The 22,189-nt window shown below is 42.4% G+C and overlaps 1 protein-coding gene across 1 annotated transcript in view; it reads left to right on the top strand.

Moving 5' to 3' along the window:
* Positions 1 to 2,307: 2,307 nt before the first annotated feature.
* LOC144486054 (scavenger receptor cysteine-rich type 1 protein M130-like) overlaps positions 2,308 to 22,189 on the top strand; it is a 37,574-nt gene continuing 17,692 nt past the window's right edge. The window contains exons 1-4 of the mRNA XM_078204156.1: positions 2,308 to 2,347; positions 5,631 to 6,275; positions 7,443 to 7,697; positions 13,901 to 14,215. Coding sequence (XP_078060282.1) covers positions 2,308 to 2,347; positions 5,631 to 6,275; positions 7,443 to 7,697; positions 13,901 to 14,215 — 1,255 coding nt within the window. The remainder of the gene's footprint in view (positions 2,348 to 5,630; positions 6,276 to 7,442; positions 7,698 to 13,900; positions 14,216 to 22,189) is intronic.

The following is a 22,189-nucleotide window of genomic DNA, read 5'->3' as shown; positions in this document are numbered from 1 at the left end:
TATTTTATTTCAATGAATGTTGACACACAGTGGTGGTGTCTGTTCAGAAATCTCTGTGACAGAAATATGTGTGACGATCCAATTGTTACATACCTAACTGATATACCTGGACGTGGTATATATGGATTTTAGTAAGGCGTTTGATAAGGTTCACCATGGTAGGCTTCTGCAGAAAATGCAGATGTATGGGATTGGGGGTGATCTAGGAAATTGGATCAGGAATTGGCAAGCGGATAGGAAACAGAGGGTGGTGGTTGATAGTAAATATTCATCATGGAGTGCGGTTACAAGTGGTGTACCTCAGGGATCTGTTTTGGGGCCACTGCTGTTTGTAATATTTATTAATGATCTGGATGAGGGTATAGTTGGGTGGATTAGCAAATTTGCTGATGACACCAAAGTCGGTGGTGTGGTAGACAGTGAGGAAGGGTGTCGTAGTTTGCAGGAAGACTTAGACAGGTTGCAACGTTGGGCCGAGAGGTGGCGGATGGAGTTTAATGCGGAGAAGTGTGAGGTAATTCACTTTGGTAGGAATAACAGATGTGTTGAGTATAGGGCTAACGGGAGGACTTTGAATAGTGTGGAGGAGCAGAGGGATCTAGGTGTATGTGTGCATAGATCCCTGAAAGTTGGGAATCAAGTAGATAAGGTTGTTAAGAAGGCATATGGTGTCTTGGCGTTTATTGGTAGGGGGATTGAATTTCGGAGTCGTAGCGTTATGTTGCAACTGTACACAACTCTGGTGCGGCCGCACTTGGAGTACTGTGTGCAGTTCTGGTCCCCACATTACAGGAAGGATGTGGAGGCTTTGGAGAGGGTGCAGAGGAGGTTTACCAGGATGTTGCCTGGTATGGAGGGGAGATCCTATAAGGAGAGGCTGAGGGATTTGGGATTGTTTTCGCTGGAAAGGCGGCGGCTAAGAGGGTGATCTTATTGAAACATATAAGATGATTAGAGGTTTAGATAGGGTGGATAGTGATAGCCTTTTTCCTCTGATGGAGAAATCCAGCACGAGGGGGCATGGCTTTAAATTGAGGGGGGGTAGTTATAGAACCGATGTCAGGGGTAGGTTCTTTACCCAGAGGGTGGTGAGGGATTGGAATGCCCTGCCAGCATCAGTAGTAAATGCGCCTAGTTTGGGGGCGTTTAAGAGATCCGTAGATAGGTTCATGGACGAAAAGAAATTGGTTTAGGTTGGAGGGTCACAGTTTTTTTTTAACTGGTCGGTGCAACATCGTGGGCCGAAGGGCCTGTTCTGCGCTGTAATGTTCTATGTTCTATGATATGTTCAGTACATATATTCATGATTGCATGTACTTTGAATTGCACATTTGTAAAAATGCTTTGATGAATATGCTGTATTTGCACAGTATTATAGGCTTCCTTCCGAGGGCGAGTCTGTTTGTTTGAGTTCCAATGCAGATTGCTCAGTTTCCTTGCTCACTATTGTCAGATCGTGTTTGGTGGCATTTATTACTCAACCAATAATTTAAAAATATACTGTTTAACTGACGGGATATCGCTGTCACAACATTTATGCTTTTCACGAATTGTACATCATGGAATATTAACTAACTGGATCAAAAAACTACGCTTCATGTGGGGAAGGGAATTCCATAGATTATTTTGCACGGGTTCAGAAACTTATTTTATTGAGAAATAGATGGGAAAAATACCCGCGTGAGTTCAGTCGGTAGCATGTGCTGGTTTGGTTGATGTTCTGCATTCAGGGAGTTAACTTTCCCTCCACACTCCACATTTTAACAACTTTGCTTCCTGCACGATGTGTTCGGGTTTGCAGTTCCTGTCTATTATGCATCTGAAAGAGTCGTAGTGGCAGCAAAAATGGGCTGCAGTCCGTAAAATGTTAAAATCTAATATTCACATTTGCAAAATTAGAATGTTGCTTAATCAGTTCCAATGAATTATATAATGCAAAAGTATTGCCTATGACAAAATTAGGTAAATTATCTCTCTTGCTGCTGTTGAAATTTCGAATAGAATTTTCCAAGATTTGTTTTAAGCATGAGTTTTGCCATTAAAGTAAACAATTTCACTCTTCACCTCATGGCAGAAGGAAAGAAATCATTCATTTTTGTCAAATATGCCCATTTAAAATACTGATTCCACTCAGCAAGCGGCGGAGTGAATGGACACGGAATGTAGCATGTACTTGGCAGTTTACTCCTGCGTTTGACTGAAATGCATGTTGCACCATGAATCGTTTTTACCAATCGACAGCTGATCAAAATCAATGAACATGAAAAGTGCGCATTTAATTCCGATGAATGATCATCTGTAGCGAATATGGAACAGTTTGTGTCGAGGAAAATTCACAAGTTAATACGTATGTAGTGTTATTTGACTTTCAGCTCTACCGTTTGAAATAGGCGATTTTATTTCCCATTTTCCTTGCCGTCAGCCTGGAGGGGGATTTATCCTCTTGCGATTTCCAGACAGATAGGAAGAGAGAGAGAGAGCTCAGTGTCAGAATATTGCGAGTTCTAAATCAGAATCCAGGGGGAAAACTGCAGCTGTGCCGACTCCTCCCACACCAACCATTCTGTCAATGGGATTTCAAACTAGAATTTTCGTGTGGCGCAGGGAATTAAAGTTATTAATTTAAAATCACTTGCACTGAATTTAGAATATTCAGAAAAAGTATGCTGCAGATATGTATTCAGGGGAGGAAGGAAAAAATAGCTTTCTTGCTATTAAATATTAAGACTGACATAGCAGCGAGAACATTCAAAATAATACCACTGATTTCACGTACATGGATTGCATGAACAATTATGTCTGGTTATTGATGGCCTCCAACATTCTGAACTATATCATTCAATGGCATCTTTTATTTCATATATTTTTATGTTCAGTTCTTTCCGATAATTAATCGTCTTCACAGACTCTTTGTTAATGGCCCATATCACTTTGGCCATACGTTTTTTTCTGTATCACCTTACATAATGGCCAATATCTTTTCTGTATGTCTTATCAAAATTTCACAATCTCTGGAGATAAACTTGTTTGCTAGCCTAAAGTTGACGGAATAGGTTAGGAATGACATTATCATTGATTTCAATTATATCCGCAGCATGAATTAGATCTGTGCCTTACTCCTGCTCATATTTCTTATGTTCATTAGTCTCTGCTCACTTGTTAGGTATTTACATTATGTCGTGCAGTAAAACGGAATTCATGGTTACAGTTATAGTGATCAGAGTTTTCTGATTTTACAACCAGGAAAATATTTATTCAGTCAAGAGCTGATTATTTGAATACATAATTATTGAAAGTTATGTGATTCGTACAACTGGTCATATTTGTATAGTGTGTGTTCCTTTTGGCCAGTATTTTAACATTGTCTCAAATGTATGGTTAAAAGTAACGTTCTCAGGACATCCAGCAAAACAATATTTAACAGGGAGCTGCTCGAATCCGAATTGAAAAACATGAATGTAAAACAACACAGTAACCATGTGCTCTAATCAAAAGATCACAACAGAGCTAACTTCTGAATTGTCCGAATCTATCCTTCTCTTTTCAGAAATGTCCTGTTTTAATAAACATAATTTCCAACATTTTACATCAGCCTTAAATATTCTTCTTTTTCATTGTATTTTGTTGGCGATTATAATCAGTTCCAGCACCACTTTTACTGACACCTATTGATTTTAGTTGACAAATACTCTTAGTTCCAAATAACAGGAAGCATTGATGTTTCAGAGTCGCTGTAGGTTAATGAGAGCAGAGAATGCCAGTGAGCGAATTAGAACCATAGAAACCATACAGTGCAGAAAGAGGCCATTCGGCCATCGAGTCTCTACCGACCGCAATCCCACCCAGGCCCTATCCCCATATCCCGCCCGCTAATCCCTCTAACCTACGCAACTCAGGACACTCGGGCCATTTTTTTTAAGCATGGCCAATCAACCTCACCCGCACATCTTTGGACTGTGGGAGGAAACCCGGACCAAATCCACGCAGAGACGAGCACATGCAAACCCGGACCAAATCCACGCAGAGACGAGGAGAGTGTGCAAACTCCACACAGACTTTGATCCAAGCCGGGAATCGAACCCAGGTCCCTGGAGCTGTGAAACAGCAGTGCTAACCAGTGTGCTACCGTGTCGCCCGTGAGTCTTTGAGTATCAGCAGCCGCAATAAGGCCAACTGAAATTTGAATTGATTAGCAATCAAGCAGCAAATCAAGCTATTTATCTAAATGGTCATGGGCTGCAAGTATTAGCGAAGGAGAATATGAAAAGTCAAATATATTGAAGAATCCTCCCAGAACTGTTAACATTCTGAACATTATCCCGAATATAATTAAATGTTACTCGCTGTAGATTCTAATATCGTATTACAGCAAAAATATGTTCTTTTTCGGTCATTGACTACCATCAGGGATAATTGGTCAATGGTATTCAGAATTAAAAACTGTAATATCGTCTTTTAAATGTCATTATTCTCTGCAGGGATGGCAACACTATGGTGTTTCAGTCGACTCTTCCAAAATGAACAGCCCAAACGCAACCGCATTTGCACTGTTCAAACAAGAGACCCAACCACAGACACGACAAAGAGAGACTGTACCAAGTTATCAGTGTGTATCTGTGAAAACAATTCGCCTTCTTCTATCACATTACCAATGTTGGATTTCTGCAGGAATTGTATATATTGTTTCATGCGAATCTAATGAAATCACAGATGCCACTTCTGCAAAGTGAAGGGATTTTTTTTCCACAGCCATTTGGTGTATTTAAATGAAACCTTCACTCATTCCGAGCCTGGGCAAACTCCAACTCTCAGCATTTCATTACAGGCGGACCCGGAAACAGTCAACGTCGAGGTAATTGCCCTTTATTTACACATTATCTGATTCTATCATTTCCAATCCAGATCATTACATCCAGAGACTGGCCGAGAATCTCAGTGCATTTCTGGTCAGTAAACAGCGCCCCTGCCCTTTAGCAATCACAAGAAGAGAGGCTCGTCCGGGCATTTCCGGAAGGTGTGTCATCCCAGTTGAGGGACTGCTGTTATGTTCATGCATAGTGACAATTGAGGTGGTTCCCTTCAGTGCAGAGGTTGTAGGGTTCTCTTCACTCACACGACTGTCTCTGACAAAAGGGCTATGCTTTCTATCTCAGCAACATTGACGTGCAGACAAGAAGGTCACACACCAGCCTTTCTTATTGACTGCCAGAGACAGGTGCATTTCAGCATTCACTCCGGGCCCAAGCATTCCTGGGACTCTGAGAACGGTTTTCTATCAATCAGTGCCAATCAAGGTGATTAAGAGCACTGTCACCCTGATCGTCCCGTTCCCCGTCAGCTCTCCTTGGAATACAGAATAAATTCCGGGCCCACAGCGACCAAGATTCTTCTTGAGCAGCTGCCTTGGCGGAATCTTCTCTCTGACTCCTGGTACCTGCTCACTCACGTGGTTTCCATATATTTATCTTTCTATTGTTTCATGTTTCAAATTAATTTCGTCCTTTATTGCGAACCTAGGATAGTCCAACTGGCAGATTGATTCTTCAGTATAATCGTGAATGTGTTGTCCCTGTGCTGGGAGACTGGGGGTTTAACTGGTTTTGAATCTTGCTATCATTTGTACTGGACAGAAAAACTACGACTGGTGAGCGGGATCAGTGAATGCGTTGGGAGATTGGAGATTCGCTACTTAGGGCAGTGGGGGACTGTGGAAGATTTTCCCTGGGACCTGGCAGATGCTGCTGTTGTGTGTCGGGAACTCGGCTGTGGGACTGCACTCTCTGCTCCCCGTGGGGCTTACTTTGGCGAAGGATCCGGATACATTGTGACCTACAATGTTCAGTGCAGAGGGAACGAGAACGCCCTGCGGAAATGTCAGTCAGGTGGATGGTCGCGATATGACTTGTCACATTCCTATGATGCCTCTGTCATCTGCTCAGGTATTTACTTTTCTGCTTTCTCCATGTTTTATTTTCCCGACGACGAGGGAACTAACCTGGAACTGTCCGTCACCAGAAATGGAATGATAGTCATTGTCCAATTTGTCAGCGCATACTCATGTTGCATTCATATTAGAATGAACAAACCCCTCTGTAAGCAGTACGTAAATATTTGTCCTTTACCGCTCATCACGTCGTCCAGTGAAGTTTTCCCGAAAGCCACAGCCGCTGAGCTAGATTGCGGGGAATGTCACAATCACAGTTTAAATTTCCATTCGCGAAGCCAGCAGCCGCTCCCAGGCATTGATCAACCAAAAGTTCTTGGTTGCATTGGCCGTTTGTGGTGCGTCTGATCGCGTACATGAAGGTGAAGTCGGCCAAGGAAGTTTCTGAGCTCCAATGGATCAGCAGTTAGTATGGGTAGCTGAGAATGAAGAGACATAGTAAGATGCAAATTTCATGATATATTGATTCGCATTTGAATATTTATGCCGTGCACTCAGAGATGGAAACACAGATTGGTCATAAGAAACACAGACACGTCCCTGGGACAGATTGAGAAAGAAAACACAATTCATCAGTGTCCCTGACCCACATTGCTCTCCCGGCCTCACTCACAGTTGATTCGTTGGCGATTTACAAAATGTATATTAAGTGGGATGTGACTACGTAAACGGAAATGACGTTTGCTGATCAACTGCTTGTGTATTTTGTGAATAATTTTCCAGTGGAATGCTTATGAACATTCGTAAGTCTCTCTTTAAGCACATAGCCACATTGAAGCTGACAATCCATACATCTTTTGCACACCTATCTTCCATTGTCCCAACCGAATGTCTTCAGTTACCTATCCGATTTCGCGCTGATTTGGCAGATTCCGAATGTCCCAAACAAATCCTTCTAATTTCTCTCCACTGCATATTCTCGGGGTGTGAACAGAATGACCATTTGTCCCACAGAATAGAGATGGCCAATTCCTATCTGAGTTTGATGGGATTCCCTTGTTTGCAATAACTTCCTAATATTAAATCTCATCAGGTTCCACAAACACAGCCAGGTGACAGGAATGTACAGTTGAAATGTTGAAATCGGACAGTTTATTAAGCATGTGTCGGAAAGATAAAAGGCCAAGTTTCTGTTAGCATAATTAGAAAATAATTAATATCAATAGGACAAATATTATTTGTGATATAATTCAATAAGCATTTTACTTCGTAAGAAATGGTTAGACTGCAGCATTTCAGTGACATTTTCATTGTTGAAAAGAAAGCAAGGCAACATACAGTGATATCTAAAAAAATAATTAATAGAATAGCAACTACGTTAAAACTGATATCTCCAGCACTTTCGCACACAGGGGGACGATAGAGTTCATGCGATTAAATGTGCCATGTGACGTTGATCAATAACGATATGGGATTAATGTTGAGTTTTGCCGACATTTTCTCGAATTTTTCATCGAAAATAGTTTCAGAATTATGTGTATCCAAATATATTTCTCAGGAAGTACACTGCCCAGGCTGCTGAATGGAAGCCATCCCTGTGCTGGGAGGCTGGAGATTTATTGGAATGGAAACTGGGGAACAGTTTGCAAAGATGAGGCATGGTCATCACCTGAGGCGGAAGCTGTTTGCCAGCTGTTGGATTGTGGTTCTGTCACAGCGATGCCGCTTATCTCTCATTTTGGTCCAGGGTCAGGGCCTGTGATTGGTCGAGAAGGTTGTGGACACCAGCAAGATTTTGCAGTAATCTGTTCAGGTACAAACCCTGATAATTCGGGAAATTAATGTCTTATCCACAAATACTACGTGGTCTGCCTCAGAAGGCAGCGGACAAATGCGGAGCTTTCTTTTTTAAGACAGTTCGATAGATGATTATTGGACAAAGGGATCAAACGTTATTGAGTGAAGGTCGTAATGCATATATCTAAATACGAATAAGCCAGACATTGTCTTATAGAATAGCGGTGCAGTGTCGAGGAAGTGAATAACAGATCACTGCTCCTATTTGGTATTCCCGAACACTCTTATTAATAATGTCGCGATTTAATAACAGGGACGCGTTCCTGCGCGGTTTGCTGCAACATTGCAACAATTTCTGGACGAAAACAAATACAATATTACTTGAATGACTATAATAATCCATTACTGATTAGATTACTTTTGCAATAATAAATTTGTTGCAATATTTAATTGGGCGACAGGAAGGTTGACTTAATGCGCCTCTGGACTCACTGCTCAGGTTCCTCCTACATGCAAAAGCGAATGGCTGGATCACTGCCGGGCACAGCACAATTTATAATAACCGAGGAAGAGAAGCCATTGGCTTCGACAGCGCTGAGATTTTTGAAAAGAAAACCGAATACTGCTCTGCTATAATTGCAGAGTGATTCATATACATTCCCGAATAACGAGCTTCCTCTATATTTCGTCAATCACAGAATTCATACAGTGCAGAAGGAGGTCATTTGGCCCATCGATTCTGCACCGACCCTCCAAAGCAACATCTCACTCAGGGTTCTCGAGTTCTTATCGCACTCCTGTCCATCCCTAACTGCCCTAGAAAAAGTGGTGTCATGCTGTCTTCTTCAGCAACTGCAGTCCATTTAATGTGGCTGAGGCATTTGCCCTTTCCACTATCTTTCAATTTACGAATACTGAATTCTTGAAACGTGGGTGCGGGTATGGATGAGAGGGGAATAAAAAGTGAGGGCAGAGGTATTGACCTGGCGTGGCTAAACTCACTTTCTGTTCAGAAGACAGTTTAGAGGCCTGATTTGCGCTCATGACTCAGATGGTATCTAAGTCTGTTTTATATTATTGTAAGAAGTTTAACAACACCAGGTTAAAGTCCAACAGGTTTATTTGGTAGCAAAAGCCACACAAGCTTTCGAAGCTCTAAGCCGCTTCTTCAGGTGAGTGGGAATTTTGTTCACAAACAGAGCTTATAAAGACACAGACTCAATTTACATGAATAATGGTTGGAATGCGAATACCCACAACTAATCAAGTCTTTAAGAAACAAGACAGCCAGTGAAACTCTGCAGGTCCACGCAACTGTGGGAGTTACAAATAGTGTGACATGAACCCAATATCGCGGTTGAGGCCGTCCTCGTGTATGCGGAACTTGGCTATCAGTTTCTGCTCAGCGACTCTGCGCTGTCGTGTGTCGCGAAGGCCACCTTGGAGAACGCTTACCCGAATATCAGAGGCCGAATGCCCGTGACCGCTGAAGTGCTCCCCAACAGGAAGAGAACAGTCTTGCCTGGTGATTGTCGAGCGGTGTTCATTCACCCGTTGTCGCAGCGTCTTCGCGACACACGACAGCGCAGAGTCGCTGAGCAGAAACTGATAGCCAAGTTCCGCACACACGAGGACGGCCTCAACCGGGATATTGGATTCATGTCACACTATTTGTAACTCCCACAGTTGCGTGGACCTGCAGAGTTTCACTGGCTGTCTTGTCTGGAGACAATACACATCTTTTTAGCCTGTCTTGATGCTCTCTCCACTCCCATTGTTTTGTTTCTTAAAGACTTGATTAGTTGTAAGTATTCGCATTCCAACCATTATTCATGTACAAACAAAGAACAAACAAAGAACAATACAGCACAGGAACAGGCCCTTCGGCCCTCCAAGCCCGCGCCGCTCCCCGGTCCAGGATTGAATCCTGAATCCAGGATCCCCGCCCAATTTTCCAGCCTATCTACATCCTAATATCCTATCCACCGAGCTGTCCCTCACAGCTACGATGCTTTGTTCATCACAACCTATTAACTCACCCCCACCCCCCCCCCCCCCCCCCCCATTCCAGACCATGTGATCTCCAGGGAGAGGCGAAAACCCAGAGTGAAAAACCCCAGGGCCAATATGGGGAAAAAAAATCTGGGAAATTCCTCTCCGACCCCCTGAGGCGATCGAAACGAGTCCAGGAGATCACAATGGCCCTGATCGGAAAATGCTTCCCAACCCTATTCATTTCCACTTCCACGAACACCATATGAATTCCCTGCCCCCGAGACAGGTTCCCAACTATCCGCAGTCTCGCTCTGTACTGGCACCAGCAAGATGATCATAGAATGAAGCCTTAAAACGAGAAACAAGGAACAATTAGCCCGCGCCGCTCCCTGGTCCAAACTAGACCACTCTTTTGTATCCCTCCATTCCCACTCCGTTCATATAGCTGTCTAGATAAGTCTTAAACGTTCCCAGTGTGTCCGCCTCCACCACCTTGCCCGGCAACACATTCCAGGCCCCCACGACCCTCTGTGTGAAATATGTCCTTCTGATATCTGTGTTAAACCTCCCCCCCTTCACCTTGAACCTATGACCCCTCGTGAACGTCACCACCGACCCGGGGAAAAGCTTCCCACCGTTCACCCTATCCATGCCTTTCATAATTTTATACACCTCTATTAAGTCTCCCCTCATCCTCCGTCTTTCCAAGGAGAACAACCCCAGTTTCCCCAATCTCTCCTCATAACCAAGCCCCTCCATACCAGGCAACATCCTGGTAAACCTCCTCTGTACTCGCTCCAAAGCCTCCACGTCCTTCTGGTAGTGTGGCGACCAGAACTGGACGCAGTATTCCAAATGCAGCCGAACCAACGTTCTATACATCTGCAACATCAGACCCCAACTTTTATACTCTATGCCCCGTCCTATAAAGGCAAGCATGCCATATGCCTTCTTCACCACCTTCTCCACCTGTGACGTCACCTTCAAAGATCTGTGGACTTGCACACCCAGGTCCCTCTGCGTCTCTACACCCTTTATGGTTCTTCCATTTATCGTGTAGCTCCTCCCTACATTATTCCCACCAATATGCATCACTTCGCATTTATCAGGATTGAACTCCATCTGCCATTTCCTTCCCCAAATTTCCAGCCTATCTATATCCTTCTGTAGCCTCTGACTATGTTCCTCACTGTCTGCAAGTCCTGCCAGTTTTGTGTCGTCCGCAAACTTACTGGTCACCCCAGTTACTCCTTCTTCCAGATCATTTATATAAATCACAAACAGCAGAGGTCCCAATAAAGAGCCCTGCGGTACACCAGTAGTCACAGGCCTCCAGCCGGAAAAAGACCCTTCCACTACCACCCTCTGTCTTCTATGACCAAGCCAGTTCTCCACCCATCTAGCCACCTCCCCCTTTATCCCATGGGATCCAACCTTTTTCACTAGCCTACCATGAGGGACTTTGTCAAACGCTTTACTAAAGTACAATGTAAATTGAGTCTGTGTCTTTATAAGCTCTGTTTGTGAACAGAATTCCCACTCACCTGAAGAAGGGGCTTCGAGCTTCGAAAGCTTGTGTGGCTTTTGCTACCAAATAAACCTGTTGGACTTTAACCTGGTGTTGTTAAACTTCTTACTGTGTTTACCCCAGTCCAACGCCGGCATCTCCACATTATATTATTGTGCCAAACTGTTCTCCCATTACAGTCCAGCTGACTAGACATGAATGTCGTACTGAACGGAAATGTTATACGTACCTGGCCACTGCATTTCTTGTTCTGACTACACTAACACGTAGAGTTTCACGGACTTACTCTGTCCCTAATTTCCTTTTATTTCATCAATAGTTGCAACTTAATGTCAGCTGCAGAAATAACACTTCAGCGTCATTTTGGATTCAAGTGTTCGATTGAAATATAATCAAGTGTAGACAATGTTGCAGGCTGGGATGACTGTAGGGACTATGGTTATTCCAGATACTCAAGTTTCTCTCGTTCAACACAGGGTAAAAATGAAAGTGAAATGTGACGCCTAATGTTGCTGTCTGGGTTCTGAATGAAAACATTAAAGAAATGAAAAGGGAGCAAAAAATACATTGGTTTCGATCTGAAAGAGATTATTTGTCTTGGATTTCTCATTTTTTCTCTTCATAGATGCTTGCAGAGCTTTCAGTGGGGATAGTGTTTATTTTTTACATCACACTGATCGCATTGGATTCGTCAGAATAAAAATATAGTACCGACAAGCGTACAGTGATATTTCAAACAGAAGCGTTGGCCGGGTGTGACGGTGGAGGAACATTAGGCATTGGGAGGTGGTCTCGGTGCTGAACAATTGCTATTGGACGGAAATCCAATCAAACTAAGAACGAAATCTGACAAATTCATGTTGATGAGCTATGTGATAAGTGGTCATTGATAAGTAAATTGCACTCTCGTGAATTGATATTACTCAGGTCGCCGAAATGCTGCACGAGCAGATGGAGAGTCCCGATGCTCGGGTAGATTGGAAATCCAGCACGCTGAACACTGGGAAACAGTGTGTGATCTTCACTGGGATTGGAATGCCGCAGATGTGGTCTGTGCTCAGCTGCAATGTGGAGTCGCTGTGAATCTACCAAGACGCGTCCAGTTTCGACAGGGCACTGGTCTCATACGGAGGAATCGCTTGGAATGTAAAGGGAATGAGACAAGTCTGTTCCATTGTCCTCTTTCTCCAGTAACTCAACACGAGTGCACACACAGAAACGATGTCAATGTGATTTGCTCCAGTGAGTACAAACAAAAAAACCCAAACAATCCCTGTAATGAATAAAACCAAAGGAAATGACATTATTGCCATTCCCACGAACAAAAGCATATCCAAACCAGTCTAATAGTTCAAATCGTTTTGACACTGGCCTCATCAAACGTTACCAATAATCCGCAATCACTTTTTAAATGAGGAAGTTATCAAAATGACGTTTGTTGCTGGGTAATTTGATACATATTTTTATTTACTTCGAAGTTGGGTCTCCTTTCTGCATATTTGATGTACCATTCATTGTCAAATGAGTAGTACTGTGCCCTAACACTAACCGTGCAAAACCTCAAGAACTTCATCCAGAAGTGCGTCATTAACTTTTCGTTCGCTTCATTAACCATACGGTTACATAACTTGCCAAGTGAGCACTCATATAAAATTGAATCATTGAGATCTAAAAATATATATATTTCGTAGGTTTATCTCATGGTTAAGTGCAGAGGGAACAATTTGCCACTTGCGCACCTTGTTAAATAAATATGTATTTGCTGTCTTTTACATTCAATTTCATTTGAGTTCATTGATCTGATGTTGCACACACCCTCTTGCCTTCCTTCCCCGAGCAATGGCGTTAAGTTTCCAGCTCTGTCAACATTCGCTTCTGCCAGAAAACCTTCCCAAATCACCACATCAGCACTGTTCTCAATTTCCATACCCTTCTACGTCTAGTCCCCTCAGTTGACATTAATTGGCTATTGTTTCAGTTATTTGCTGCAACATCTCTTTCGGTAATGGTAAGGGAATCAACATTGACCACGCACTTAAATGCCACAGGTGACAGAACAGGTCAGTTGATGAAATCTGCGCAACGATTGCTTTAGCAACACAACTCCTCTTTATTACTGATGAGGCAGATGTCAAAATTAGGATTAAACACGCTGCAATCGATTTGCAAGCAAATCTCAAGGAATTAAATGATCCCCAGGCAAGCAATCTAATTGAACGGCAGCAGGTAAGGTTCCATCCATCCTGCTACTTACACAAGCCATGGCGCATTGGTCTGCTTCAAAATTCTAGAGCCCTCTATCTAACATGAGGACCTTCTAAAACAATACATTTCACGTTCTTTTCCTGCGTGATCCTGGGAAATATAGCAGGTGAGTTTTGTTGCTTTGAGAATAATTCATCAGACATCTTAAATGCGTCACGTAATATTCAGTTTTAAGTACATTTCGAATGTATGGCAGATATGTGTTCCTTTAATTTCCCCAACATTGTACTGTGCTTGGTATTGGCATCAAATTGAATATTTCTTCAAAACGTATTCACTGGTGAAAAATATAAGGCTGAATGCTCTTCTTAAATTTCTGTCAGCTATTGCAAAAAGGAGCAAACAATGACAGTGACTTAAAGTGTCAGTTTTAATAACCTTCTTTCTTATTTAGTTCAACTTCTGCTTTACAATTTGTTCCTATTTTTCAGATGAAAGCTGGTCATTGAGATTAACGAATGGGGGAAGCAGTTGCGATGGGCGAGTGGAGATTTACCACAACAGCTCTTGGGGCAGAGTGCAGGACAGCTTCTGGGATCTGAATGATGCCAACGTTGTTTGTAGACAATTGGAATGCGGCGACGCAATATCCGTTTATAACTCTTCAAAGTACGGAGAGAGTGATGAGCCTGTGTTGTTGAATGATGTCCATTGTGAAGGAAACGAATCACACCTCCGGAGCTGCAGATCATTTCTACTGGATTCCTCTCTCAATGACAGATTCGGCGTTGGTGTTCTGTGCTCAGGTGAATAAAACTGTCGTTGCTTGCGAAACATAAAGAACACATTCTAACTGCTGAGGCATTTAGTAATATTATTTTCCCTTTTTGTGGTGTCACCAAAACATGTTGTTAAGGTAATGAAGGTAGAGATGGGTGACCGAGCTGGATGTGCACGGCGAACAGATTTTATGGTGGATTAAAGCAAGGCAAAACTCACAACGGTCAACACAGGAACAAAATAGAGAACGCAACATGAAATAATGCCAAAAAATACATGCCAAAAACGTCATTAAATTGGTAGCTATATGCGTTTCACAGCACAATGAAAGACGGTGATGTGAGTGAGGAATTCATTTCAGAATATATGAAGGGTTCAGGACAAGGTTGAAGCTCCTGTTAGGACTGAGTACTCGAAGCACTTTGAACAGCCGTTTAAATCTTTAGTTCGGCAGCATTTGAAGTATGTGTGCTGTTATGGTGATCACACTGTCAGAAGGACGTGGATGCTTTTTAGAGTGTGCAAAAAAGGCTCTTCCAGCATCTTGCCTGGAGGATTTTAGGTATGAGGCAAGGTTGGATAAACCAGGATTGTTTTCACGGGCAGGACGCAGGTTCAGAATGACCTGATTGAAGTCAACAACGCCATAAGAGGCATACAAAAATCTGAGGTCACGTGGATAGTCAGAGGCTTTTTTCTCAGGGTGGATAGGTGGACGACAAGAGGGCACAGGTTTAAGTTGATAGGTGATAAGTTTATGGGAGTCCTGCGGGGAAACGTTAGCACAAAAAGGATGGCGGGTGCCTCCCATCCATTGGCTCTGTGTACACTTCCCGCTGCCTCGGCAAAGCAGCCAGCTTAATTCAGGACCCGACGCACCCCGGGCATTCTCTCTTCCACTTTCTTCCGTCAGGAAAATATACAAAAATCTGAGGTCACGTACCAAACGACTCAAGAACAACTTCTTCCCTGCTGCCATCAGACTTTTGAATGGGCCTACCTTGCATTAAGTTAAACTTTCTAAACACCCTCGCCATAAATGTAACACTACATTCTGTACGCTCTCGTTTCCTTCCTTTTGGACTATATGGTTTGTCTGTTTAGCGCGCAAGAAACAATACTTTTCATTGTGTGTAATACATATCACAATAATAAATCAAATCAAATCAAATGAAAAGAAAACACTGCCAGTGGAGGTGGTGGAAACAGGCAAATTAGCAACATTAAAGGTGTATACACATGAACGGGAGTCGATCAGAAGCATAGAAACCATGTATTGGCGCAGTTTTAGTCGGGTCTTTTCTCCTGTGCTGTACTGTTATTTTTTTTCTTTTTAAAAGACATCAGAAATCCAGTGAACTTGACATGGTTAGATCTGGAAACGCTGAGGAGATGTGACATGATTGTGGGTGTGATGTACAAAATGGATATGCTTGAACACTATGATCCTCATTTAAAATTGAAGACGTTTGTTGAGCGGACCTCCTGTGTAGAGCAAGCAGAGCAGCGACGTTGAGGCAGAATTCTTAGGAATGGGTTAACAACGGGTTATGTGAGTGAAAGTTTTAAAGAGTAAATAATAGAATATAGGCCAGAAGGAGAGTTAAATATATGAAATCCTGGCTACAAAGCGAAAAATAGCACCTAAAGGGCTTATGAACGAGGCAAATGTGAGCCTTGATATTGGTCAAACTGCTCAGACTTGTGAAGAGGAGTTTGTGGGACAGAAAGGCCGTTTCCGTTAAAGCACAGTTATGGATTTTTTTGTGCGATTTGAACCGTAGAAAAGTTGGAGTGAAGTTATCGCATTAACTTCACATTAAAGTTTCATTATGTTTTGAATTGTTGGAACTGATATCTTTTGTGGAAATTGCGTTATTCTGTGAAGAACTTTGTTTGTGCAAGCTCAAATGACACAGTTGTTTTTTGCAACAGTTCCCAAATCCGGATAAAGGCACAGGAGATAAACATCTGTCCAGAAGATATTATGGTCCAATGCATTTTAATGAATAGTTGAGGATTAAAACTTGCATTACGAGATACATGAGATCTATTTATTTCAGTTGTTACATTTTAATTGTCAGTGAAGTGATGGATTGTTACAGCTAATAGTACTTTCATCGACAGACAAAGGAAGGTTACTGACGTTTACTTAAGCTGAGCATGTTTTTGAATCGGAAAATATGATTTTTTTTCTTTTGGAATATTTTACTTCAGTCAAATACTGATGACAATCTAAACATATTTCGGAATTTTGAACTATACCCTTAGATATATAGAGGTTAGGGGTTGGCTGCGTGTGTGTGTGTGTGCGTGCGTGTGTGAAGAAGACAGCCTGCAAATTGAATTACTCTGCTCTGGGTGATGGTGCAGAATGAATCAGACATACTTGGAACGTCATGAGGTTGGTCGAAGCCGAAATACTGAATTTCGAAAGTAGATAGACCGAATTTTCCGAGTCTGTGTTGTCTACCTTATTGAATTCAGAGCAGCTATGTATTGAGTAGTATCGCTGCATTGTTATAAATAAGCACCAATGTGGGAGTTGAGTTGCTTACTTGTGTGTATGACAAAGTGGTTAATATTTTTTGGGGGGGATTGTTTTGAAGGACTGATTTTAAATCTGAAACTGTAATCTTGCGTGCAAGAATTCAGTTTTCTTTCGGTTAATAACTCTTTCAGGTCAATAATGCTTTCTAACTTTAGGAAACTAAAATGATAAAATTATAATATATAAACTTAAACAGAAAATTCTCAAATTATGGGGAAATTTCGCGTTGTTCACTTCAGTGGGTTAATTTGCACGTTTTCTGAATGCAGAAAAAAAACATGTGGCCCAGGACATCAATAATCTCTCCGGGTTATGATATTATCAGCAATACGCATTGCTGACACAATAGCAATATAACGATGGGTGTTGCTCTGGTGTAGTTAGTGGCAATTTCCGATCTGAAACATGCAGCTTCAGATCGTAATTCTTTTTACAAATGTTAAATAGTAATTTTGAAGCCAATTTAGTGGAATAGTGTCATAAAGCACCGTGCAAATATCATAAAGCAAACCACAGAATCACATGTTTGAGGGTATAAACATATTAGACAGTGGATTAAACAGTTCAGCAGGAAATAGTTGAAATTAATCCATTGCAACGTTCACTGAGGAATAGGATAAAGTAGATACATAATTCAGGAAAGTGGTGATGAACTTGCAGTTTGCCCTGACGAGCTTCAAAATGGGGGAATCCCCCCGCCCGGATGAATTGCATCTCAGCATGCTGTGGGAGGCGAGGCAGGATATAGCAGAGGCACAGAGATAATTTCTGAATTCTTCTCTGGGGGAAGTGCCAGTGGACTGGAGGATGACTAATAGGGTTCCAATTTGCAAGAAGGGTGATAGAGATGAACAATTTAAATACATATTTCTGAGTCTCACATCAGTGGCAGAGAAATATTGGAGAAATATTTTGAGATGAGAATTAGTATCCATTCGGATAGGCATGAGTTAATTATGGAAAATCAGCTTGGCTATGTCCAAGGTTGGTCATGATTAACAACTTTGTTCGGACTTTTGTGAATGCAATCAAGTTTGGGGATGAGGAAAGTTCAATTGATGTAGTTGAGGTTTTAGCAAAGCTTTGACGAGGTCCCATTTGTCAGACAGATTGTGAAGGTTTAAGCATGTGGAATTCAGGACGACATGGCGAGATAGCTCAGGAACTGCTTCGTAATAGGGCACAGATGTTAGTGTTAGAAGGCCGTCGAGTGACTGGAGGCCAGTGCCTAGTGGTGTGCCACATAGATCACCACTGTGACCCTTATTGTGTATTATATACATAACTGATATAGACAGAATATGAGGGGAGCATTAAACAAGTTTGCAGATGACATGTAAAATGGGAGGGTGGTTAATACTGAAGGAGAATACTGTGTTAATACTGAATTTACAGAAACATGCAGGTGGGTTGGTCAGATGGACAGAACAGTGACAACAGTCATTTAACCCTGATAAGTGCAAGGTGAAGAAGAAACAACGCCAGGATGCATTTAATGAATGGCAGGGCACTGGGAAGCTCGTAGGAACAGACTTATGCACAGTTCCTTGAAGTCGGCGGAGCACATGAATAGTATAGTTAGAAAGGCATGTGGGATACTTGCTTTTATCAGTCGTGGCATAGATTATAAGAGTGAAGAGGTAATATTGGAACTGTACAGAACGTTGATTAGATCGCAAATGGAGTACTGTGTGCAGTTATGTTCAACTCATTATAGGAAGGATATGATAACACTAGAGTGGGTCCAGAGGAGGTTCAAAAGCATCCTGCCTGGGATGGAGAATTTGAGCTACAATGAGAGACTGGATAGGCATGGATTGTTTCCTTTAGATAAGAGAAGGCTGAGGGGTAGGGGTATATTTGAGGTATATAAGATTATGAGAGGCATGGACAGAGTGATTATGGAGAAGCTGGTCCCGTTGGTAGAGGGGTCATTCACAAAGGAGCATAGTTTTTGGAATGAGCCAGAGATTCAGAATGGATCTCAGTGAAAGAAAAAAAACGCCCAGATATGGTGGGAATCTGTAAAACATTGCTGGGGAATGTAGTGGAGGCCGGAAAACCTACAATCTTTACAAAAAAATCGGATGAGCACTTGAAATATCATAAAATTCAAGAACATGGACAAGTACAGGCAAATAGGATAAACGCGTATTTAGTGCTGATGACTGTCGGTGCCGACTCATTGGGCCAAATGGCCTTTTCAGCACTGTCTGAATCTAATACTTTGCGGCAATCTTTTACAACATAGAATGTTGATCATATTAATTTTTGGATCCAGTAAGTGCGGTCTTGATAAATTTGCTGTCAGTTCGTACACAGCAGCATTGTCCTCAGCTTAAGGGTTAACGAGATTTTTCTTTTCCAATTCTGAACGTCCACTCCTTTCAAATTCCTGGTCACAAGCTGCACTAAGACTGATTATGTTTCATCGTGTTTCCTTTACTTTTTGAGCTGCAATTGTTTATCGTACAAATGGTCCTGTTTATTCTGACCAAGATTCTATGATTTTTTCCCCTCTTTCGTACCATCCAATAGCCACACGGTCGCTAATCAGTAGCTAAATTAATCGAATGTTTTAACTTTGCTAAGAAAGGTCATGACAGGGCTTACACATCGCCCATAATCTATTTCCGAGTACTACTAGCGTATTCAGTTTGATATATCGAAATGGATTCTGCTCAGAAGAGGCAAATAGCATTTCGAAAGATATTCAACTTAGCACATTGTCAAAGGGAGAGTCCGATGCTGGGAATCACATGAGTAAAAGAATGAGATAGGAGGTACCACGTGTTTCTAATAATATTCGCATTACCTCCAAACATGTTGCACATTTAGGAAAAAATGCAGGAGATATGTACAGCTACATTTAATTCGAGCTATATTTTGAAGTCGAGGTTATATAGCAGGTCGATGCAACTTTGCACAAGATTGATGAGTGGGTCATATATAACAAAACATCAGGGCATGCTTCGCTTCTCTAACAATGTCCATAATTTTATTCATACGTTAGGAACGAAAGGGTTGTCAGGGAAAAAATCGGACCTCTCAGGAACAAAAGTGGGGAATTATGCTTAGAGCCCAAAGAAGTAGGGGAGATCCTAAATGAATACTTTGTGTCGGTATTCACAAAGGAGAGGGATGTGTTGACTGGGAGTGTCTCGGAGGGGAGTGTTGACCCGTTGGAGAAAATCTCCATTACAAGGGAGGAAGTGTTAGGTTTGTTAGAGAATATAAAGACTGACAAATCCCCAGGGCCTGATGGAATCTATCCAGGGCTGCTCAGGGAGACGAGAGATGAAATCGCTGGGCCTCTGACGCTAATCTTTGTCTCGTCACTGGACACAGGTGAGGTCCCAGAGGATTGGATGATAGCTAATGTGGTCCCGTTATTTAAGAAGGGTAGGAAGGATAACCCAGGTATTTATAGGCCGGTGAGCTTGACGTCCGTGGTGGGGAAGTTGTTGGAGAAGATTCTTAGAGATAGGATGTATGCGCATTTAGAAAGGAATAAACTCATTAACGATAGTCAGCATGGTTTTGTGAGGGGGAGTTCATGCCTCACTAACTTGGAGGAATTTTATGAAGAAGTGACTGGAATGGTTGACGAGGGAAGGGCCGTGGATGTCGTCTATATGGACTTTAGTGAAGCGTTTGACAAAGTCCCTCATGGTAGGCTGGTGCAAAAGGTTGGATCTCATCAGATAAAGGGGGAGGTGGCTAGTTGGGTAGAGAACTAGCTTGGTCACAGAAGACAGAGGGTGATAGTGGAAGGGTCTTTTTCCGGCTGGAGGCCTGTGACTAGTGGTGTTCCGCAGGGCTCTCTATTGGGACCTCTGCTGTTTGTGATTTATATAAACGATCTGGAAGAAGGTGTAACTGGGGTGATCAGTAAGTTTGCGGACGACACAAAATTGGCAGGACTTGCAGATAGTGAGGAGCATTGTCAGAGGCCACAGAAGGATATAGATAGGCTGGAAATTTGGGCAAAGAAATGGCAGATGGAGTTCAATCCTGATGAATGCGAAGTGATGCATTTTGGTAGAAATAATGTAAGGAGGAACTATACGATAAATGGCAGAACCATAAAGGGTGTAGATACGCAGAGGGACCTGGGTGTGCAAGTCCACAGATCTTTGAAGGTGACGTCGCAGGTGGCGAAGGTGGTCAAGAAGGCATATGGCATGCTTGCCTTTATAGGACGGGGCATAGAGTATAAAAGTTGGGGTCTGATGTTGCAGATGTATAGAACGTTGGTTCGGCCGCATTTGGAGTACTGCGTCCAGTTCTGGTCGCCACACTACCAGAAGGACGTGGAGGCTTTGGAGAGAGTACAGAGGAGGTTTACCAGGATGTTGCCTGGTATAGAGGGGCTTAGTTATGAGGAGAGATTGGGTAAACTGGGGTTGTTCTCCCTGGAAAGACGAAGGATGAGGGGAGACTTGATAGAGGTGTATAAAATTATGAAAGGCATAAATAGGGTGAACGGTGGGAAGCTTTTCCCCAGGTCGGTGGTGACGTTCACGAGGGGTCACAGGTTCAAGGTGAAGAGCGTGGGGGAGGTTTAACACAGATATCAGAAGGAGATATTTTACACAGAGGGTGGTGGGGGCCTGGAATACGCTGCCAGGCAAGGTGGTGGAGGCGGACACACTGGGAACGTTTAAGACTTATCGAGATCGCCACATGAACGGAGTGGGAATGGAGGGATACAAAATAATGGTCTAGTTTGGACCAGGGAGCGGCACGGGCTTGGAGGGCCGAAGGGCCTGTTCCTGTGCTGTATTGTTCTTTGTTCTTTATTAAAGGAGCATCCTAAAAAAAACAAATAACACTCATCAATCACCATCACAATCAAGGAAAATATTTCTGAATCATCGAAAACTCTCTTTTATCCTGGCATCCAAGAAAATTTAAATCCCACCATTGGATTTACTATTCACAGTTTATTCTCCTCAGCAGCCCCTACCTTGACACCATCAGTGTGTTCAATCTAATAACAGTTTCACCTGCACCATCACATGAAATTGACATATCTAGTTTCTCTCCAATATTTGATCATGCCCCATTCGAGCTAGCTTGTTGATGGTTTCAATCTCTTTCCCTCTGGATTCTACTTCCACTGAAATCACACATTCATCCCTATTTTTCGGTTAGTTAATACTTTGCCGATTCTTCCTGCATGTTCTGTGTCCCTTTCATTTGAGAGTTACTTGCAATATGTTTGATACACGAGAATCATATTTTCAGCCCTACTCTACCACAGAAACAACCCTTAGTGAACGTGCCAAAGGCAAACTATTGCTCCTTCTCCTTCTGTATTACTCTTCAGTTTACGATATAGTTGGTCATGGATCTTTTATCCCAAAACTGCTGTCCACTGACTGAGGTTGGTTGGGAATGCAATCTATTGGTTCCACTCTAAGCTAATCAATCAATATGATGGAAT

This window comes from Mustelus asterias, unplaced genomic scaffold (assembly GCF_964213995.1).
Source record: "Mustelus asterias unplaced genomic scaffold, sMusAst1.hap1.1 HAP1_SCAFFOLD_279, whole genome shotgun sequence".
Lineage (NCBI taxonomy): Eukaryota > Metazoa > Chordata > Chondrichthyes > Carcharhiniformes > Triakidae > Mustelus > Mustelus asterias.
This window is presented reverse-complemented; position numbering and strand designations above follow the sequence as displayed.